Source organism: Triturus cristatus, chromosome 7 (genome assembly GCF_964204655.1).
Source record: "Triturus cristatus chromosome 7, aTriCri1.1, whole genome shotgun sequence".
In the NCBI taxonomy this organism is placed as follows: domain Eukaryota; kingdom Metazoa; phylum Chordata; class Amphibia; order Caudata; family Salamandridae; genus Triturus; species Triturus cristatus.
This window is the reverse complement of record NC_140590.1, coordinates 1,215,021,789-1,215,038,143: the sequence shown is the minus strand read 5'-3', so window position 1 is coordinate 1,215,038,143 and position 16,355 is coordinate 1,215,021,789. Positions and strand designations below refer to the sequence as shown.

The following is a 16,355-nucleotide window of genomic DNA, read 5'->3' as shown; positions in this document are numbered from 1 at the left end:
CACAGATACAGGTGCCACAAGCCCCTATGCCAAATAATGTGAATGCTCAAGTGCAGAGGTACAGTGCGAACACTGGATTTCACGCAGTTGAACAAGCTGGTAAGAATCAAAATGTACAAATGGTTTTGCAATACTTGTTGCAGTGCAATGAGTGTGATTCAGACTCATCTCAATGACTCATCTCAATGACGGTGCCTGAGGGGGGAGGAAGAGTACGTGCTTGGCGCATCTCTAGTGGTAGATCAGTCAGGTTCATTTGTTGATAGAAAAGTGGAAGGTAATGATGTTACATTCCTAGTGGACACTGGTGCTACCCATTCTACTGTGAGAGCAGCAGAAATTCAAAACCTACACCTCTCGGGAGAAACTATCCAAGTTGTGGGAGTCTCAAATAAGTATATTAAGACACCAGTAACAAGGCCAATAGAAGTTCATATTGGAAAATTCAGAGACATGCATCCGTTTGTGGTATGTGATACAAGTCCTGTGAACCTTTTAGGTAGGGACTTGCTATGTAAGATGAACTGGACTATCTATTGTAAAATATCAAGAATAGCAACGGCTGACCACTGGTTCCGCACCTCATGCAAGTTCCAGTATGTAATGTCCCTGTGCAACCAACCCCAGCGCCAGCCGCTGGGTGACGCCCCTGTGCTCCATATCCAAGGTTGTTTACAATGAAATGGGGGGGCGCCAGGTAATGAAGTCCAGCAGTCAGACAGTAGTGTCAAGATAGTTCTTTATTTCAAATTCATAAACCAAATCAGCGATACGAACAGCTCAGCCAACGTGTTCAATCCCTCACGGGGAACTTCATTAGGGCTTTACATAATAGTCCAAATCGAATACAAAGGCTCCAGTAACAGATGCAGGAGTTCAGTAACGGCATGTAGTGCGGGAACTCCCCGATATGACTCCAGAGTAACAAAGCCGGTGCTCCGACACCTGTTAACTCAACAGAGTTCATTGTTCATGTGATTAATAACAGTATTCTAGTCCAGTTTATTGCACTGGAACAGTCTGGAGTTCTTATAGGTTTGATAAGTCCTGCATGTATAGACCGTAACAAGCGTTCGTCTGGTCGTTCCTCTGTAAGGAGTCATATCAGGGTGTTCCCGCACTACATGCTGTTACTGAAGTCCCGCATCTGCTACTGGAGCCTTTGTATTCGATTTGGACTATTACGTGAAGCCCTGACTGATTAGCCCAGAATCAGTTTGGTTTGGGAAAATCCCACCAGATATGCCTGAAATCCCCCAGTAGCCTGCAGCCCCTCCAGCATCTTTCTGAGGAATTAGGGAAGATAGTGTGTAGCTTCTTAGGGTGAAGGTACCATTCGTACATAATTTTATAGTGGGCCTCCCTTAAAAACATGGAACGATTGTACTTGGGGATATCCCCATAGAGGGAGGTCCATTGTTTCCTCTCTAATGGGGTGGATAAGACTGAGTCCCAGAACCTTTGGTGTCTAGGGGAGGGGGGGGATCCCAGAAGCCCTTATGAGTGAGTAAAGGAAAGAGATGGTCCCTTTCTTGGAGGCCCCTGATTGCGCAAATTTGTTCTATTGGGAGTAAATCCCTAGTGGTGGCCTGCCATATCTGCGGTTGCAGGACCCAATCCTTAAGTTGTAATCATATTCCTCAGAGGGCCGGAGGTTAAAGGCTCGAACACATTCCGCAAAGGTCAGCAATTTCCCGTGCTCAAACAGGTGAGAGAGCATGAGACAGCCACCCTCTCGAATGACCCCTCCTGAAGTGTCCGAAGAAACTCGGGGTTGAAGTGGATCGGAGTGAAGGGGGAAGGGAAGGTGGTAAGGGGCATGGATCTAGTCAGCTCGTCCCAAACCCTTAAGGTGGTACCCGTAGGGGTACTGATATAGGCATTGCGCGGTCGATTGTGTTTCTGTTTCCACAGGAGGTCCCAAATTGTCCTGCCCACTATTTTTTCACTCCATATGGAGCCAGAGTTTTTCTGATTCACTTAGTCTTTCCCCAGTTTCGGGATAACTGAGATCAGTGCATCCCCCATAGAAGGGGTCACCCTTTGCGTGCTAGCTATATTGTTGAAGAGTAACACCAGACGGGGGACTAATTCTGGCGCAAAGGAACAATAGAAGTGGGCATTGAGACCATCAGGGCCAGGCGCCTTTTGGAGCTTAAAAGAGCCTATCGCCTTTTGGACTTCTTCAGTGGAAATGGGACTACTTAAGTCTTCATTCGTGGAGGCCGGGGCATGGGGCAGATCTAAAGCCTCTAGGTACTGGTCCTGCACTTTCGCATCCAACGGATCTGTGGTATACAGGGAGCGATAGAATTTCCCAAAAGCTCTTGCTTTCCCTGTTTTGTTGTGGTGGGAAATCCCCTTCCCATCTACTATGTGCTTAATGTATTCCTTTTCTTGTCTCACACACAGTTGGCGCGCCAATAGGGTTCCCACCTTGTTTCCCCCCTTGTAGCTGCGGGTCTGCAGCCGCAGGAGGGTCTTCTCCGGTCCATTAGTGTAGATGGCCTATAGCTTCCCCTTAACCTGCATAACCTTACGCAGGGATTGGATCGAGGGGTTAGCCTTATACTCATTCTCGGCCTTTCGGAACTCCCCCTCGAGAAGCAGACGTTCCCCCTTGTGCTGTTTTTTTAGCGTAGCGTCAAGCTCGATGCACTTCCCCCAGATTACTGCCTTGAAGGCATCCCAATTGTTAGCCAGTGAGGTTTGTGCCGGATCATTAAGGTCAAAGTACTCGGTGATTGCCTTTCTCAGCTCATCCCTAAGAAGCCGATCTCTGCAGAGGAAGTTGGGGAAGTACCACCTGACAAGCTTAGAGCGAGGGGCGGGCCACTCAAGGACCAGTTCCAGAGGGGCGTGGTCAGAGAGGCAAATCGGGTGGAACTGGGGCCCCGACAGTAAGTGGAGAAGGGACTGACTAATGAATGTGTGATCAATCCTGGAATATGTCCTATGTGAGTGTAAGAAGAAGGAATAGTCCTGGGTCGCGGGATGAACAACCCTCCAAGCATCCAATAGCCCCATCCCCTGCAATGCTGCTTTAAGTGATTTGCAAACCCCCCCGCCGCTCTATGGGAGTGTGTAGTGTCAAGGACAGGGTCCTATATCAGGTTGAAGTCACCCTGCAATAAGATGTCCCCCCTTGCGAATCCCTCCAGCGAGGCTAGGAAAGAGCTCAGAAAATTATATTCATATTGCCCTGTGTTAGGTGCGTAGATCGTGGCGATAGTGCATAATTACCGAAGATCACCCCAGACCATCAGGAACCTCCCCTCCTTGTCCCTTTTAGTATCGTGGTGGAGAAATGGGACTGAAGAGTGAAAAAGAAGAGCCACCCCATTGTGTTTAGTGTGTGCCGAGGAGCGAAAGATCTGTTGATAGGCCCTATGTTTCAGCCGTTGTTCCTCTTTACGTGGGAGGTGTATCTCTTGCAGGGCAGCTATTTTAATCTGATGGTCAATTAGGAATTTCCAGATCCGTTGCCTCTTGTTAGGGGAGTTAAGACCTTTCTGTTCCAATTTAAACAATTAACCCCCATCAATCACCGCAGGACATGTCAGTATGCCTCTCCAACTGCATCCCTGGAATCTTATTCTCTGCTCCCCTCCCCTCTCCACCCACCAAAGCAATGCGAAATATTCGCAAAGGGTACCGTGACACCAAAACAAAGTGAACATTAACAGATACAAACTATAACTTTGAGCTCTGGTGTTATCATTCACAGAGGAGAACCTAATTTTGAGCAATAACCGAGGCGGACCTAATTCCGCCTCCACGGCCCATAACACAGCTACTTAGGCACGTATGTAACATTAGCTAACTAGATCTTTAAGTGACAATTATGTCATAAAACTTCCATCCTCCCCCCCCTCCCCCCCCCTCAGCCTCATCATGTGAGTCGGGGTGGCTGATGACTGACTTATATGTGTCCAAGGCCCCTGCAAAAGCCCGCCACCCTCAAAACTATCTGGGTCACTCAGGTGAAACAAACAAACCCTGGTGTATGATATAAATTGAGGTCTACATCAGTGTTCTTGCCAGCTCTCCGCTGCTGCAACCAGGGGCCTCCTCCCTGCTTCTGCGATCTTACCTCAGTTTCCGCGTCTCTTGTTTCTGCCGCCTGCGTTGGGGCAGGCACTTTGATCCCCAGAATAGCCGCAGTCTCTTCCAGTTACGTGCAGTGATAATTCTTGTTGTCGAGTGAAAAAGCTAGGTAGGTCCATCGGTATTTCACCTTGCGGTCTCTTAAGACTGTCGTGACCGGTCTGAACTGCTGGCACCGAGCTAGTGTGGCTTGGGCTACATCTTGAAATAACAAACACGTTGCATTCTGGAATGACACTTTGTCAAGGGCTCGCGCCTACTGGAGGACCAACTCCTTGGTCTTGAAGTAGCTGATTTTTGCTAGCACGTATTTGGGTTTCCTTGAGTGTCCTGGGGCTCAAGGCCCCACCTGTGGACCTTTTCCAGATGGACCTCTGGCTCAGAGTCTCCCAGCACTGTCGAGAAAAGCCCCACCATAAAGGTCTCCAGATCTGGGCCTTCGCATCCCTCTTCCAGGCCCCTCACACGAATATTATCCTGGCGGGATCGATTCTAACGATCTTCGCATCTGAGCACTGTGGCTTTCAGCTGAGCATGTAGGTCACCAGATTGGGCCTCCAAGGGCCGCACGTAGTCCTCCAGCTCCTGGTATTTTGCCTCGAGGTCTAGAGCGCGAGCCCCGATTGAGTCGACATCTGTTTGCAGGGCCACCAGCCGTGTCCCCATTTTGGCTTTAAATGCATCAATAGAGGCCCCCATATCCAACCTGATATCGACTCTCAGCTCTTGTTTGAATTCTCGCAGCGAGGCCATCAGGTCTTCTCGTGTGAGCGCCATATTTCCGTCTGACCGAGCTGCCTCCTCACTGACTGCCCACTTGTTAGCGTGGGTAAAGAAGCTGGAGACTTTTGTGGACTGCGCATTTATGTGTGGCATAGGGACCTGTGTCCACTGCCTGTTCGGGGCCTCCCTGCAGCGGAAAAGATCAGGGGGTACCTGGAATCCGCAAAGGCTCCTCGATTCTGCCTCACTGATTTGCTTGACGGACCTCCCTGTGCCAGGTAACAGATGCTCAGTGACACTATAATAAGGTGTTGCTGGGTCTGGAGACCTCTTTACTGGAGTGACAGGCGCTCAGTTTAGGTGTTCTGTAGCCACTTGCAGCTTGCAGTCGTGGACCTCCCTATGAGATGGCAAACAGACGTCTGGTATGTGCCTTACTGAGGGCAGGCCCTGCATGTCCCGGGGACAACTGCCACTCTCCAATCAGCACCTTGATGCTCTCATGTGTGGATAGTCTCCTCGCACTCAGCCCCCTTTCTCAGCACAGCAGCCGCTCACCGTCTAGAGGACACCACATCAAGGCCATACCTCATCCCAAGGCCTCATGGGGACCCCCCAGACCGGCACCTTAGCTCCTCTCTGTCCATTTGCGGGGGCCCCTACCCCGCACGGGCCACACACGAACAGTATCAGTAAGCTGGGGTGTTGGATGGCCCAGGGCCCCCCCAGGTGCGTTGCCAGGTCGCATGAGCCGGGTTCTCCACAATGGGCAAAAGCCTCTAGCCGGGCGCCCCCTCACAAGGCTGCATGTAGATGCCTGACCGACGCCATTTGAGGTCAAGCATCGCTTGTCCGGGATTATGCCAGCTGGTTCCACTGGTGTAGGGGAGCCCCCTGCTCCCCTCCATACCCAGAATGCAAAGTGCACCAGTCGAGTGTCAGCCTCCTCTTCAAGGGGGGCTCCCCACCACTTCTGGGGGTCTCAGCAGCGGGAGCGCATCTCCTCCCTTGGGCAGCAATGTAGCAGGGCGCTACCCCCTGGAAGCAGCTCCGACTCCCGGGTCCGATCGAGAGGGGTCCCAAGAGCCCCCAGGTGTCTGCAGGTACCCCGGATCCGCTCGGTCCCTAGATGCCTCCGGGACCGCGATGCACATCTCGGCAGCCCAGCACGGGGACAGCCGCCATCTTGTCTCACGTCAGATGTCTTCTGCGGCAGAAGTTCTCCTATGCCACACGCATTGCCAGAGATCCAAATATCGCTGCCGGGGAGCCCCAGCACATCCTGGCACCCACACGGATCGGGTGACCCAGTTTTGAGGAAGTAAGTGCCACCAAAATCGCGTATATGGCTGGAAGCAGCTCTGACTCCCGGGTCCAATTGAGAGGGGTCCCAAGAGCCCCCAGGCGTCTGCAGGTACCCCGGATCCACTCGGTCCCTAGATGCCTCCGGGACCGCGATGCACATCTCGGCAGCCCAGCGCGGGGACAGACGCCATCCTGTCTCACGTCAGATGTCTCCCGCGGCAGAAGTTCACCTATGCCACAAGCATTGTCAGTGCCCCCGCACATCCGGGCACCCACGTGGATCGGGTGACCCGGTTTTGAGGGAGTAAGTGCCACCAAAATCGTGTATATGGCTGGGTCTGGAGCGGAGGCGATTGGAATTACGTCCGGTTGGCCATGTTGGTTGGCCACGCCCCCAGTCCTTCGATTTTTAACCAGGTTTTGAAAAAGTGTTTGGAGACATTGGTGATGCCAGAAAATTCAGTGTTGGTGCAATATATAGATGATTTAGTAGTTGCATCAAAAACACGAGAGGCCTGTGTGACAGATACAATTGCATTACTGAACCATTTGGCGGAAGGTGGGCATAAAGTATCACCAGCAAAATTACAATTTTGCAGACAAGAGGTCCAATACTTGAGACACAAAATAGAGAGAGGAGTCAGAAAGGTGACGCCGGAACGAATCAGTGTGATTCAGCATTTGAGCCCTCCTAAAACTCAAAAAGGAGTTTGAAGTTTTTGGGAATGGTTGGATACTGCAGACAATGGATCACTGGGTTTTCACTAATTGCAAAACCTTTACAGAGGTTGACACATAAAGATGTGACTGATCCGATTGAATTAGATGAGGAAAGTATGGAAGCTTTTACTGAGTTACGAGACACTCTTTGTCGAGCACCTGCATTGGGAATGCCAGATTATACAAAAGATTTAGCATTGTACTGTTGCGAGAGAGATGGATGTGCACTTTCAGTTTTAACACAAAAATATGGAATCGCACGACGTCCAGTGGCATATTTTTCTGCTACTTTGGATTGAGTGGCTGCAGCGTTACCAGGCTGTTTGAAAGCAGTGTCTGCTACTTGTGTGATCCTGGAAGAAAGTGAAACACAAACAATTGTGATGGGTCATCCAGTGAAAGTATATGTGCGACACTCTGTTGAGATTCTGTTAATAAGAACTTGAACTCAGCACATGACCTACAGTCGGCTGACAAGGTATGAAAGAGTGATCTTGGATGCTGAGAATGTGACTGTGGTGAGATGCACAACAATAAATCCGGCAACTCTCTTACCTAGTCCATTTTGTGAAGAAGTGAAAGAAGGAAGCAGACCATGATTGCTTGGATGTGACAGAATTATGCACAAAACCAAGGCCAGCCATTAAGGACACACCACTGGAAGAATCAGATAGTGTGATGTTTGTGGATGGATCTTGTCTGAGAGATGAAAGGGGTGCATTGAGTGCTGCTTATGTAGTATGTACGGTGGCTGTGGCTCTCAAAGGGGTAAATTCCACTCAAATTGCTGAGCTAGTTGCTCTGACTAGAGCATGTCAAATTGGCAAGAATCTCAGAGTAATCATATTCACTGACAGTCAATATGGTTTAGGGGTGGTGCATGATTTTGGTCAGTTGTGGATGCAACAGGGATTCTTGACTTCTTCAGGATCACCAATCGGGAATAGTAAAAATGTGAAGGATTTATTGGATGCATTACAACTGCCCAAAAAGATTGCTGTGGTTAAATGTTCTGCACATAAGTCAGGAAATGACTATGTGATGAACGGAAACAGATACGCTGACCAAGCGGCGCATTTTTGTGCACAAAATTCAATTTCAATCAACAGAGGGTTGGAGAAAAAAGATACAAATTGCCATTTGATGTTTTCTTTCTGGGAAACATGGGATGAAATTAGGCAGTTACTGGAAGAGGCAGGTGAAGAAGAAAGAGACATTTGGATAAAATCAGGTTGCAAAAAGAGAGCAGAGGATGAAGTATGGGTGTATAATGATGGAAGACCAGTAATGCCAGATTCTTTACTGTCTCAGATGGCAAGAATGTACCACAGAATTGCCCATGTTGGAAGAGATGCTATGATCAGGCTCTTCAAGCAGTCATGGTACAACCAAAAATGTAGGATCATTGCAGAGAGTCTGTGCCAGAGGTGTGCTATATGCCAGCAGCAAAATCCAGGTAGAAAGACAGTTGTTAGTTGGCGTCGAATTGGAAAAGCAGCAGGACCATTTACTCGACTACAGCTGGATTTTATTGAGCTATCCCCTTGTAATGGGCTGAAATATGTGTTAGTTGTTGTTTGTTTGTTTTCTCGATGGGTAGAGGCTTATCCAACAAGATGGAATGACAGCTTAACTGTTGCTAAATTGCTTTTGAAAGAATTAATTCATAGGTTTGGATTTCCAGTCACTTTACAACCAGATAGGGGAACGCATTTTAACAATAAGATAATTCGAATGATCTGTGCAGCATTACAAATTGAGCAAAATATGCATTGTGCCTATCGACCCAAAGGATCTGGAGTGGTCGAGCAAATTAATGGCACAATAAATTCTAGACTGTCAAAGGTGTGTGCATCTACAACACTGAAATGGCCAGACGCTTTACCCCTGGTATTGATGAGTATTAGAAGCATTCCTGATAAAAAAGACTGGATTGAGTCCTCACGAAATTCTGATGGGGAGAGCAATGAGACAAGCGATTGTACCAGCAAACAAATTGATGAATATTACTGATGATCTAGTGCTTGATTATTGCAAATGGTTGGCTGATCTGGTGCGTTCTGTGTCTCATCAGGTTGGAGAAATTGCAACCACAACACAATCGGATCAAGCACATGACTTAAATCCAGGCAAGTGGGTTCTGGTGAAAAAGCACGCGAGGAAGTCGTGTTTAGAACCCAGATGGCATGGACCCTACCAGATTATACTGGTAACAACGACAGGAGTAAAGTGTGGTGGCTTGCCAAATTGGATTCATACAAGGCAGACAAGGAGCGTCCCAAGTCCACTTGAAAGAGAAGGAGAGCAGCAACTGGTAAAGAAAAGTGGAAAACTAGAAGCTGGAGGTTGTGAAGCTAAAAAATCTAGTGAGACAGATTCTGACAAGCCTGTGGATGATGTCCAACCAAGCACAAGTCGAGTAGAGTGGGCACCAGCTACTGGGTCTCGAGAGACTGCTGTTGAGCAAGAAAAAGAGAAAGTCACTGAAAATCAAGAGCAAGTACAACAAAGTAAAGGACTGAATAAAAGAACTTGTGACCAAAAGAACAAAGGTGAAGAAGCAGTTCAAGTAAAGAAAGCAAGAAAAGGTGACGAGTGGCCAAGAGGAGTGAAAAGACTGAAGTACACTTTTGAAAAGAGAAAGCCAGATCAAATAAATAAAGTTTCAAGTCAAACTGAACAAGAAGAATCAGAAAAAAAATTAGTGCAAAAAACAAGGAGAATAAGAATTCTGAGTAAGAAATACACAGCTCCAGAATGGACATATGTAATATTAGAAGAAATTGAAAGCACAGATCGAATCAAGAGGGAGGCTGGAACTGGTACTGAGCAAAGTAATGAAAACAAATTGAAACCGCCTTAAAAAGAACTGTGAAAATTAAGGTGCCACAAATTTCAAAGAAAATAATTAGAAAGTTCCAGAAGATTTTGAAGAAGAAAAAGACTCCAAAAAAAGAAAAAGAAAAAGAGGAGGTAAAGAAGAAAGGCCTGAAGTGTTGGGAGACACTACTCTAAATGGTTTGGATACGTTCTTTAAAGTTTTTATAATTTCTAGTGTTTTTTCTTATATTTTTATATTTTTATAGTAAAAAATGGCAGAGGCTACAGAGACTGGACATCAAAAACCTAGTTTAAACCATAGATGTATTAAAGCTTGCTTATGTAGTGTCTTACTACTAATGTTGATGTGGTTAACACTGATTGTCATTGTGCCTGTTCTAATGGTGACTAATCACAAAAATAATACTAATAATGTGGTAAGTGAGAGAGTAGATTCTATTACTAAAGAAACTCCTAATACTAATATGGAACAGATTGATGATAGTATTTATCATCATGATAAATCGATTAATGATTTTTCATTAAATGTTTTTACAAAATTATTGTACGAGTATGTGGATAGAAGGGATGTGAGAGATTGTTATGTGTGCATGCAATTACCTTTGTCTGTCGCAGAGGGGATGACTTACCATCACTTACCTTTAACATATGGTGTGTCGTGTAGTGTATTAACAAGTCTTTTTTGTGTGACTGGGAGATTGCAGTATTGCTATTAAAATATGGATTTAGTGCTTTCAGAAATTCCTATTAGAAAAGACATGAATAAGGTGTATAGTAACAGAAATGCTGGATACATTTAAACAGACACTGGACACAGTATATGCACATAGACATAACCTTACATGTAGCTTACGGACTGAAGAAATAGATTTTAATAACATGGTAGAAGATTGAAGACAGGAGTTTAAAAGTAAAGCTGCTGAGCAAAAGTCACATGTACCTCCATGGGCTTTCAGAGAAGGAAATTACAAGAAAGGCGAGACTTACGCTGCAATGTCTCTAGATTGGTACCATAGAGGGAAGCTTTGCCTACTTAGACTGAAGACTGATTACAATAATTATTTCATTGGTACTAGTGAATGTGAACATACCTTTCTAATCACTGGTGGTTGGGGATTGAAAGGCGGAACTAATCCTGTCTTTCCGGGAGTTTATTATGTGTGTGGTAAGAATGCCTATTATAGGTTGCCTGCACATTGATACGTAGTTGTTATTTTGGTATAGCTTTCCCTAAAGTGTATCACATGGATAAAAATAACAAAATCAATGAAAAATAAATTGGACTAATATGTAATATGAGAGCAAGTTTCTCGGAAATAGTTGGAGAATTTTTTGGTGCACTGATACCTTCAGTTGGAGTTGTTCTAAATTTGCATACAATTAGAAAAGTGTCCACAGTGGTTGATCGTTTATCAACAGATACTGCTGGTGGGTTTTTGATGATTGATACTGAAATGGTCGCAATTAGATCAATGGTTTTGCAAAATTGACTTGCCCTTGATATTTTATTGGCAAAAGAGGGCGGAGTCTGTGGCATGTTGAAAATACAACATTGCTGTACTTATATCCCTGATAAAAGCAAAAGTCTTGAGGGTATATTAAGAATATTACAAAACTTTATGAAGATTTGACTAAACTGGAGGTTTATGGTGTTTGGGAGAAATTTGGTAAGAGTTTTTCCTCAGTAAGTAAATGTTTTTCTACATGTGGGGGTAGCCTATTAGGAAAAATACTAATACCTATTAATTCAATAGCTGCAGTGACATTAATAATTCAAGGGAAACTGCTTCTGCGCATGCACAGAAACTAGGCCACAACTGTGTTTTGCTTCAAGAAAAATAAAAGAATAATTCCGCTTTTGTGCATATTAATGCTTTTGCTAGGAATAAACATGGGGTAGTACAATGCTGGGTGGCGTTTTGTGAAAAATACATTTCATGAAAATAATAATATTATGTGTTTTTTTTCTGTAGACAAGCAAGCATGGGCCTACATCTCTGCATGCGAGTTGAGGGTTAACTGTTAGAAACGAATAAAAAAGCAAAAAATCGAGTTTCAAAAGAAGAGAGAATGGGGAAGGCAAAGGCTACATGACCTTCGCGGTGTATTGTGTGACTACCAAGTAACGGAAGAGTAGCCATGATATCAGTGGAATTGTACAAACTTCCTCCGTGGAATGGCAGAGGCAAACAATGGAAGCGTAGAGACTTGAAACATGTTTCTTACTGCAGGAAATGTGTGATCATGGGATGTGGCTAACGTAATACTGAAAAGTCTAAAACAAAGAAATATTGAAAATGTATTTTGAAAAAGTACGTGAATACTGTGGTATGATAGTACTCCCCTGAATTAGCCAATGAGAGATCACGTTCTTACGAATATTGTAACAAATGTGGGTTGGACATGTAGGTTGTTATGGCATAACTGGGGTGCCTGGGGGAGAAGGATAAGGAGCCTTGATGAGAGCCTTGGAGATTAGCCTAAGTAGCGGGAGATCGTCACTGTCCGTCAGTTTGCTGTTTCCAGATAGAGGCCTACCTGTTTCCTGATTTCCTGACTTAATTCTTTGCCACTGGAATCTTCTTGAGGGGCCTTTGCTGCCCTTTTTGACCAAGGGGTAGTTTCCCCAAATCTTGGGTTAATTTGCAAATGTATTTTCTCTCTGAAACTTTTTACTCTTTGCCTATCCACTTCTTCAATGCATTTGTTCATTTGATATGAGTTTTATCTCTGATTTGCCATAATTATATCCTCACCCTGTGTTTGATTCATTCTTTGCCTTGTAAGACTGTACATGATGAGCGTTTCTCTTTGCATTATTAATACGATGAACATCATTAACTTTACACAGAGCCTGTGATTATTTAGTAGAATAGATAGTACTTATTATTTCCATCAACTTCTCAACTTTAGGTTCATCGCCAGACGAATGAGAAGTGATATGCAGGCTCTATATTGTATTTAGTGTGTTAGGTACGAGCTTGCATTACAACTGAACCCCCAGCGCGAAGGGATTAGTTTGGGTAGTGTAAATGGGCTTGTGAATGTGAAAATAATCGATCCCTGAGCGCTGGATCACCAGCCAGCTTCTGTTTGCTAGTGTAAATAAAAAGGGTTACAATACTTTTATGTTAGGCTATGTTCTGCAAATTTGTAGAGCCCACTATCACCTTGGAGGGTATTCTGGCACTGAGCAGGTGTGAGTTTGAGCACAGTGACTTTCTAAAATGTTGGAACATCTTGCTGCACTAGTTTAATTTCCTCCCCTAGGCTCCTTTACCTGCTATACGTGCAAAATCTTCAGGCTGTTGGAGACGAATCCCAACTGTCTCTTCATCAGGCCTCGCGTTCATAAGGTGCGAATTCCAGATCTTCCTTCCAGGGGCATAGCTATCAATAGTGTAGGAGATGAAGTAACACCAGGGCCCAGAGTTCTGAGGGGCCCACTGCTCCCCAATTATAGCTGTTTCTTAGTAGAGAAGGCTATATTTCCTTGGTTTGCATTAGGGATCATGGCACTCTTACTACGCCTCTAGTTCCTTCCTCAGCCACTTCATCCACACACTAGGAGTTCTGGCTGCCCCGCTCCATAACCCTTCCATTCACAGACAAAGAGTTCTGGCCACCACCTCCTCAGCCCTTCCATCCACAGGTGAATAGGTCTTGCTGCCCCCTCCTCCTCTCTTCCGTATATGGGTGAAGAGTCCTGGCTGCCAACTCCTCAGCCCTTCCATCCACAGGTGAAAAGCTCTAGCTGGCCCCTGCTCAGCCCTTCATTCCACAGGCAAGAGCTTTGGCTTCCCCTTCCTCAGCCGCTCTGTATATTAGTGAAGAGTTCTGGCTGCCCCTTCCTCAGCCCTTCCATCCACAGGTGAACCTCTCTAGCTGCCCCCTGCTCAGCCCTCAGACGAAGCGGTCTGGCTGCCACCTCATCAGCCCTACCATCCACAGACAAAGAATTGTTGCTGTCTTCTCTTCAGCCTTGCCGCACATGAGTAAAGAATACCGCCTATTCCTATTTGAGGTTTTTCGTCCACAGGTATTGAATGAACGCTTCCCCATGAAGGCCATTCATAGTAAGTCTTCGTACATATGGTGTCTGTATAAAGCTTCTTGTCACTTGTAGGTAACTAATTAATTATCACAGCTGGCCAATCAATCAATCAGGGTTTATTATAAAGCGTGACTACTCACCTGTGAGGATCTTAAGGCGTCGAGTAGGTGAGGGGCACATATTACAGACAGAAATACGTTGTCATGTCTCTGAATTTGTGAGCAGGAGCATACAGAACAAAGGCAGAGAGGGGCGACATTGCAGACGGTCTCGCTGTGGCTGAGTGGCTGTACAGTGGCCTTGTTCAGAGGACATGCAGCAGTAGGACAAGACCCACAACTCAGAACCCCCTCTTCTATATCCAGAGCAGCTGCCTGAACTCTGCCCACCACACCGCTCCATCATCATTCCTCACTTACTCACTCACTCAAGGCTCTTGATAGCGTCTAGACACAGATGCTCCCCTAACTCTGGAGCTTCACTTGGCTTTACAAACTACTGACAGTAGAACACTTTAAAGTTCAAGACATCGCTGCAGACAGACAGGGTAAATCCCCCCTCCCCCATGCCGTGTGCTACCTATATCAATCCTGGCTGCCAGGTCCTCATCAAGATGGCTTACAAGCTTCTTTCCCTTGAGAGTGCAGTGGCATAATGAGTGAGGCATCCACCCTGCTTACAGCAACTGGCACAATGGAGCATTCCTCTGTGGATGAGAGACATACGATAATTCTAGCTGCCCCCGGGAGCACACTTATGTCCGGACTAATGGAATGGCACTTTGGAGCTGCCAAAATTATAACAAACATTTGCAAAGCCACAGAGTCTGTCTTATAACTGAAAGTGACGTATCCACCCATTCATGCTCCTGACCACTGATACTACACTACCACTACATAAAAACACAAACTCCTCAGTCATTGAAGAGGCCCTTCCAGTTAAAGCCAAGCCTGTTGACTGGCCAATTCCTGTTACTTCATGCCACCACATTCTAAAGAACAATGGGGCATATTTACAAGGCGGCGATAGAAAATTATCGCCGCTTTTGCGGCCGTTTTCAGCCGAAAAGCGGCCATAATTTTACCGCCTAATTAGCAAGGACACGCTAACGCGTGAAACCTTGCATTAGAGCACGTATTCTTAACGCTCAGCTTTGCATCTCTAATGAGATGCAAAGTGGGCGTTCCTGACCTGACATGACAGGAGAAATGTCGCTAAGCAACATTTCTCCTATCATCAAGCCCCACGCTATGAAGCATAGCGGCAAGAAAAGTAGTGATAACCCCTGTTATCACTACTTTCCTTACGCGTGCTTCAGGACTGACATAGCCATGATATCCTATGGAAGGTGGATATCATGGGTAAGTTTGCGAGGCCCTATAAACAAGCTAACGCCACATTTCGTGAGATTATCGCTGGGTTTCCAGCGATAATCTCACGTTAGGCAGTTAGTGCTAGGATTTTTGTCGCTTTTGAGATAAGCGTTGCTAATAGCACGCTATCTCAGCGATAAAAATCCCCGTTAGCCGGCGATAATTATCCTAGCGCTAAGTGCGCTTAGCGATAATTATCGCCGGTTGTTGCTGATATGCCCCAATGTATTTTCTATCTAAATGTTTTTGAGTTTAGTGAACCTGTGCTAATTAACAACTCCTAGCCTTTTAATGCTGTAGCACAAAGTGTTAACTGTTGGGCTATTACATAAAGCAATCATGCTGTACTCTCTTTTGCTCTCAAAATATTTCATAGCCTTCAATCCATCAACTATAAACCTGCTCTTTAGCCTTTCACACATCCTCCAAAACTAATGCACCGTTTGGAATGCAATTAACTCTCCTCTGTAATCATTTCAGAGTGGTCAAAGATTGAGACGATGGAGTGTAAACTCCCCTCTTTTTACTTGAGGCGCTGAGGTGCACGGTGGGTGGAGTAGGAGGCTTAGACTAGTAAGGCGGACACAGGGCCTCAGTGCGCTATCACTGACAGTGTGAGCACCAAGTCTACACTCTGATCTACCCAAATGACCTAAAGGTTTGTCTCTTCTGTAGTGTGCGCTGTGCAAGAAATGTCCCTCGCCCACTCACTGCTTACAAGAAGGGTTCAGTGAAGTTTTATTAACAATAAGCTTGGCTCCAGGAGTGTCCATCTTTATATTGTAGACTTACCTCCCGACTGGGAAATGTTTTGGGTGGTCGTCTGCGGGGGTGGCACTGTGCTGATGGTTGGCTGGGAGGAGCCGTTAATCACTACAGAGCCAACTCCGGGTACGCGTTGCCTGATCCAGCCCTCGTAGACGCTCGTGCGGGTGTACACACCGGGATAGTTAGGCCGGGCACATCCATCGCCCCAGCTCACGATTCCCGCCAGCAGCCACGTGCTTCCGAACTTGCACACCATAGGCCCTCCCGAGTCACCCTACAACGCAAACAAAAACATTACATTTTCTTAACCGGTCATTTATTGGTATGCCCTAATCTAGACTGGGCCATTGTAAATTATCGACATTGTATTCGAGGTACTTTCTGGAACATGTAAAAAGCTGGCAAATTTCTTTCAAGTCCTTTGCCCATCGCATCACTTAAAAGGCCACTCAGAAAGTTCACAC

At 45.9% G+C, this 16,355-nt stretch overlaps 1 protein-coding gene across 1 annotated transcript in view; it reads right to left on the bottom strand.

Annotated features, from left to right (window-relative positions):
• Positions 1-16,355, bottom strand: part of LOC146811634 (transmembrane protease serine 9-like) — a 1,785,969-nt gene that overhangs the window by 191,179 nt on the left and 1,578,435 nt on the right. The window contains exon 20 of the mRNA XM_085618610.1: positions 15,916-16,165. Within this exon, the coding sequence (XP_085474736.1) occupies positions 15,916-16,165 (250 nt within the window). The remainder of the gene's footprint in view (positions 1-15,915; positions 16,166-16,355) is intronic.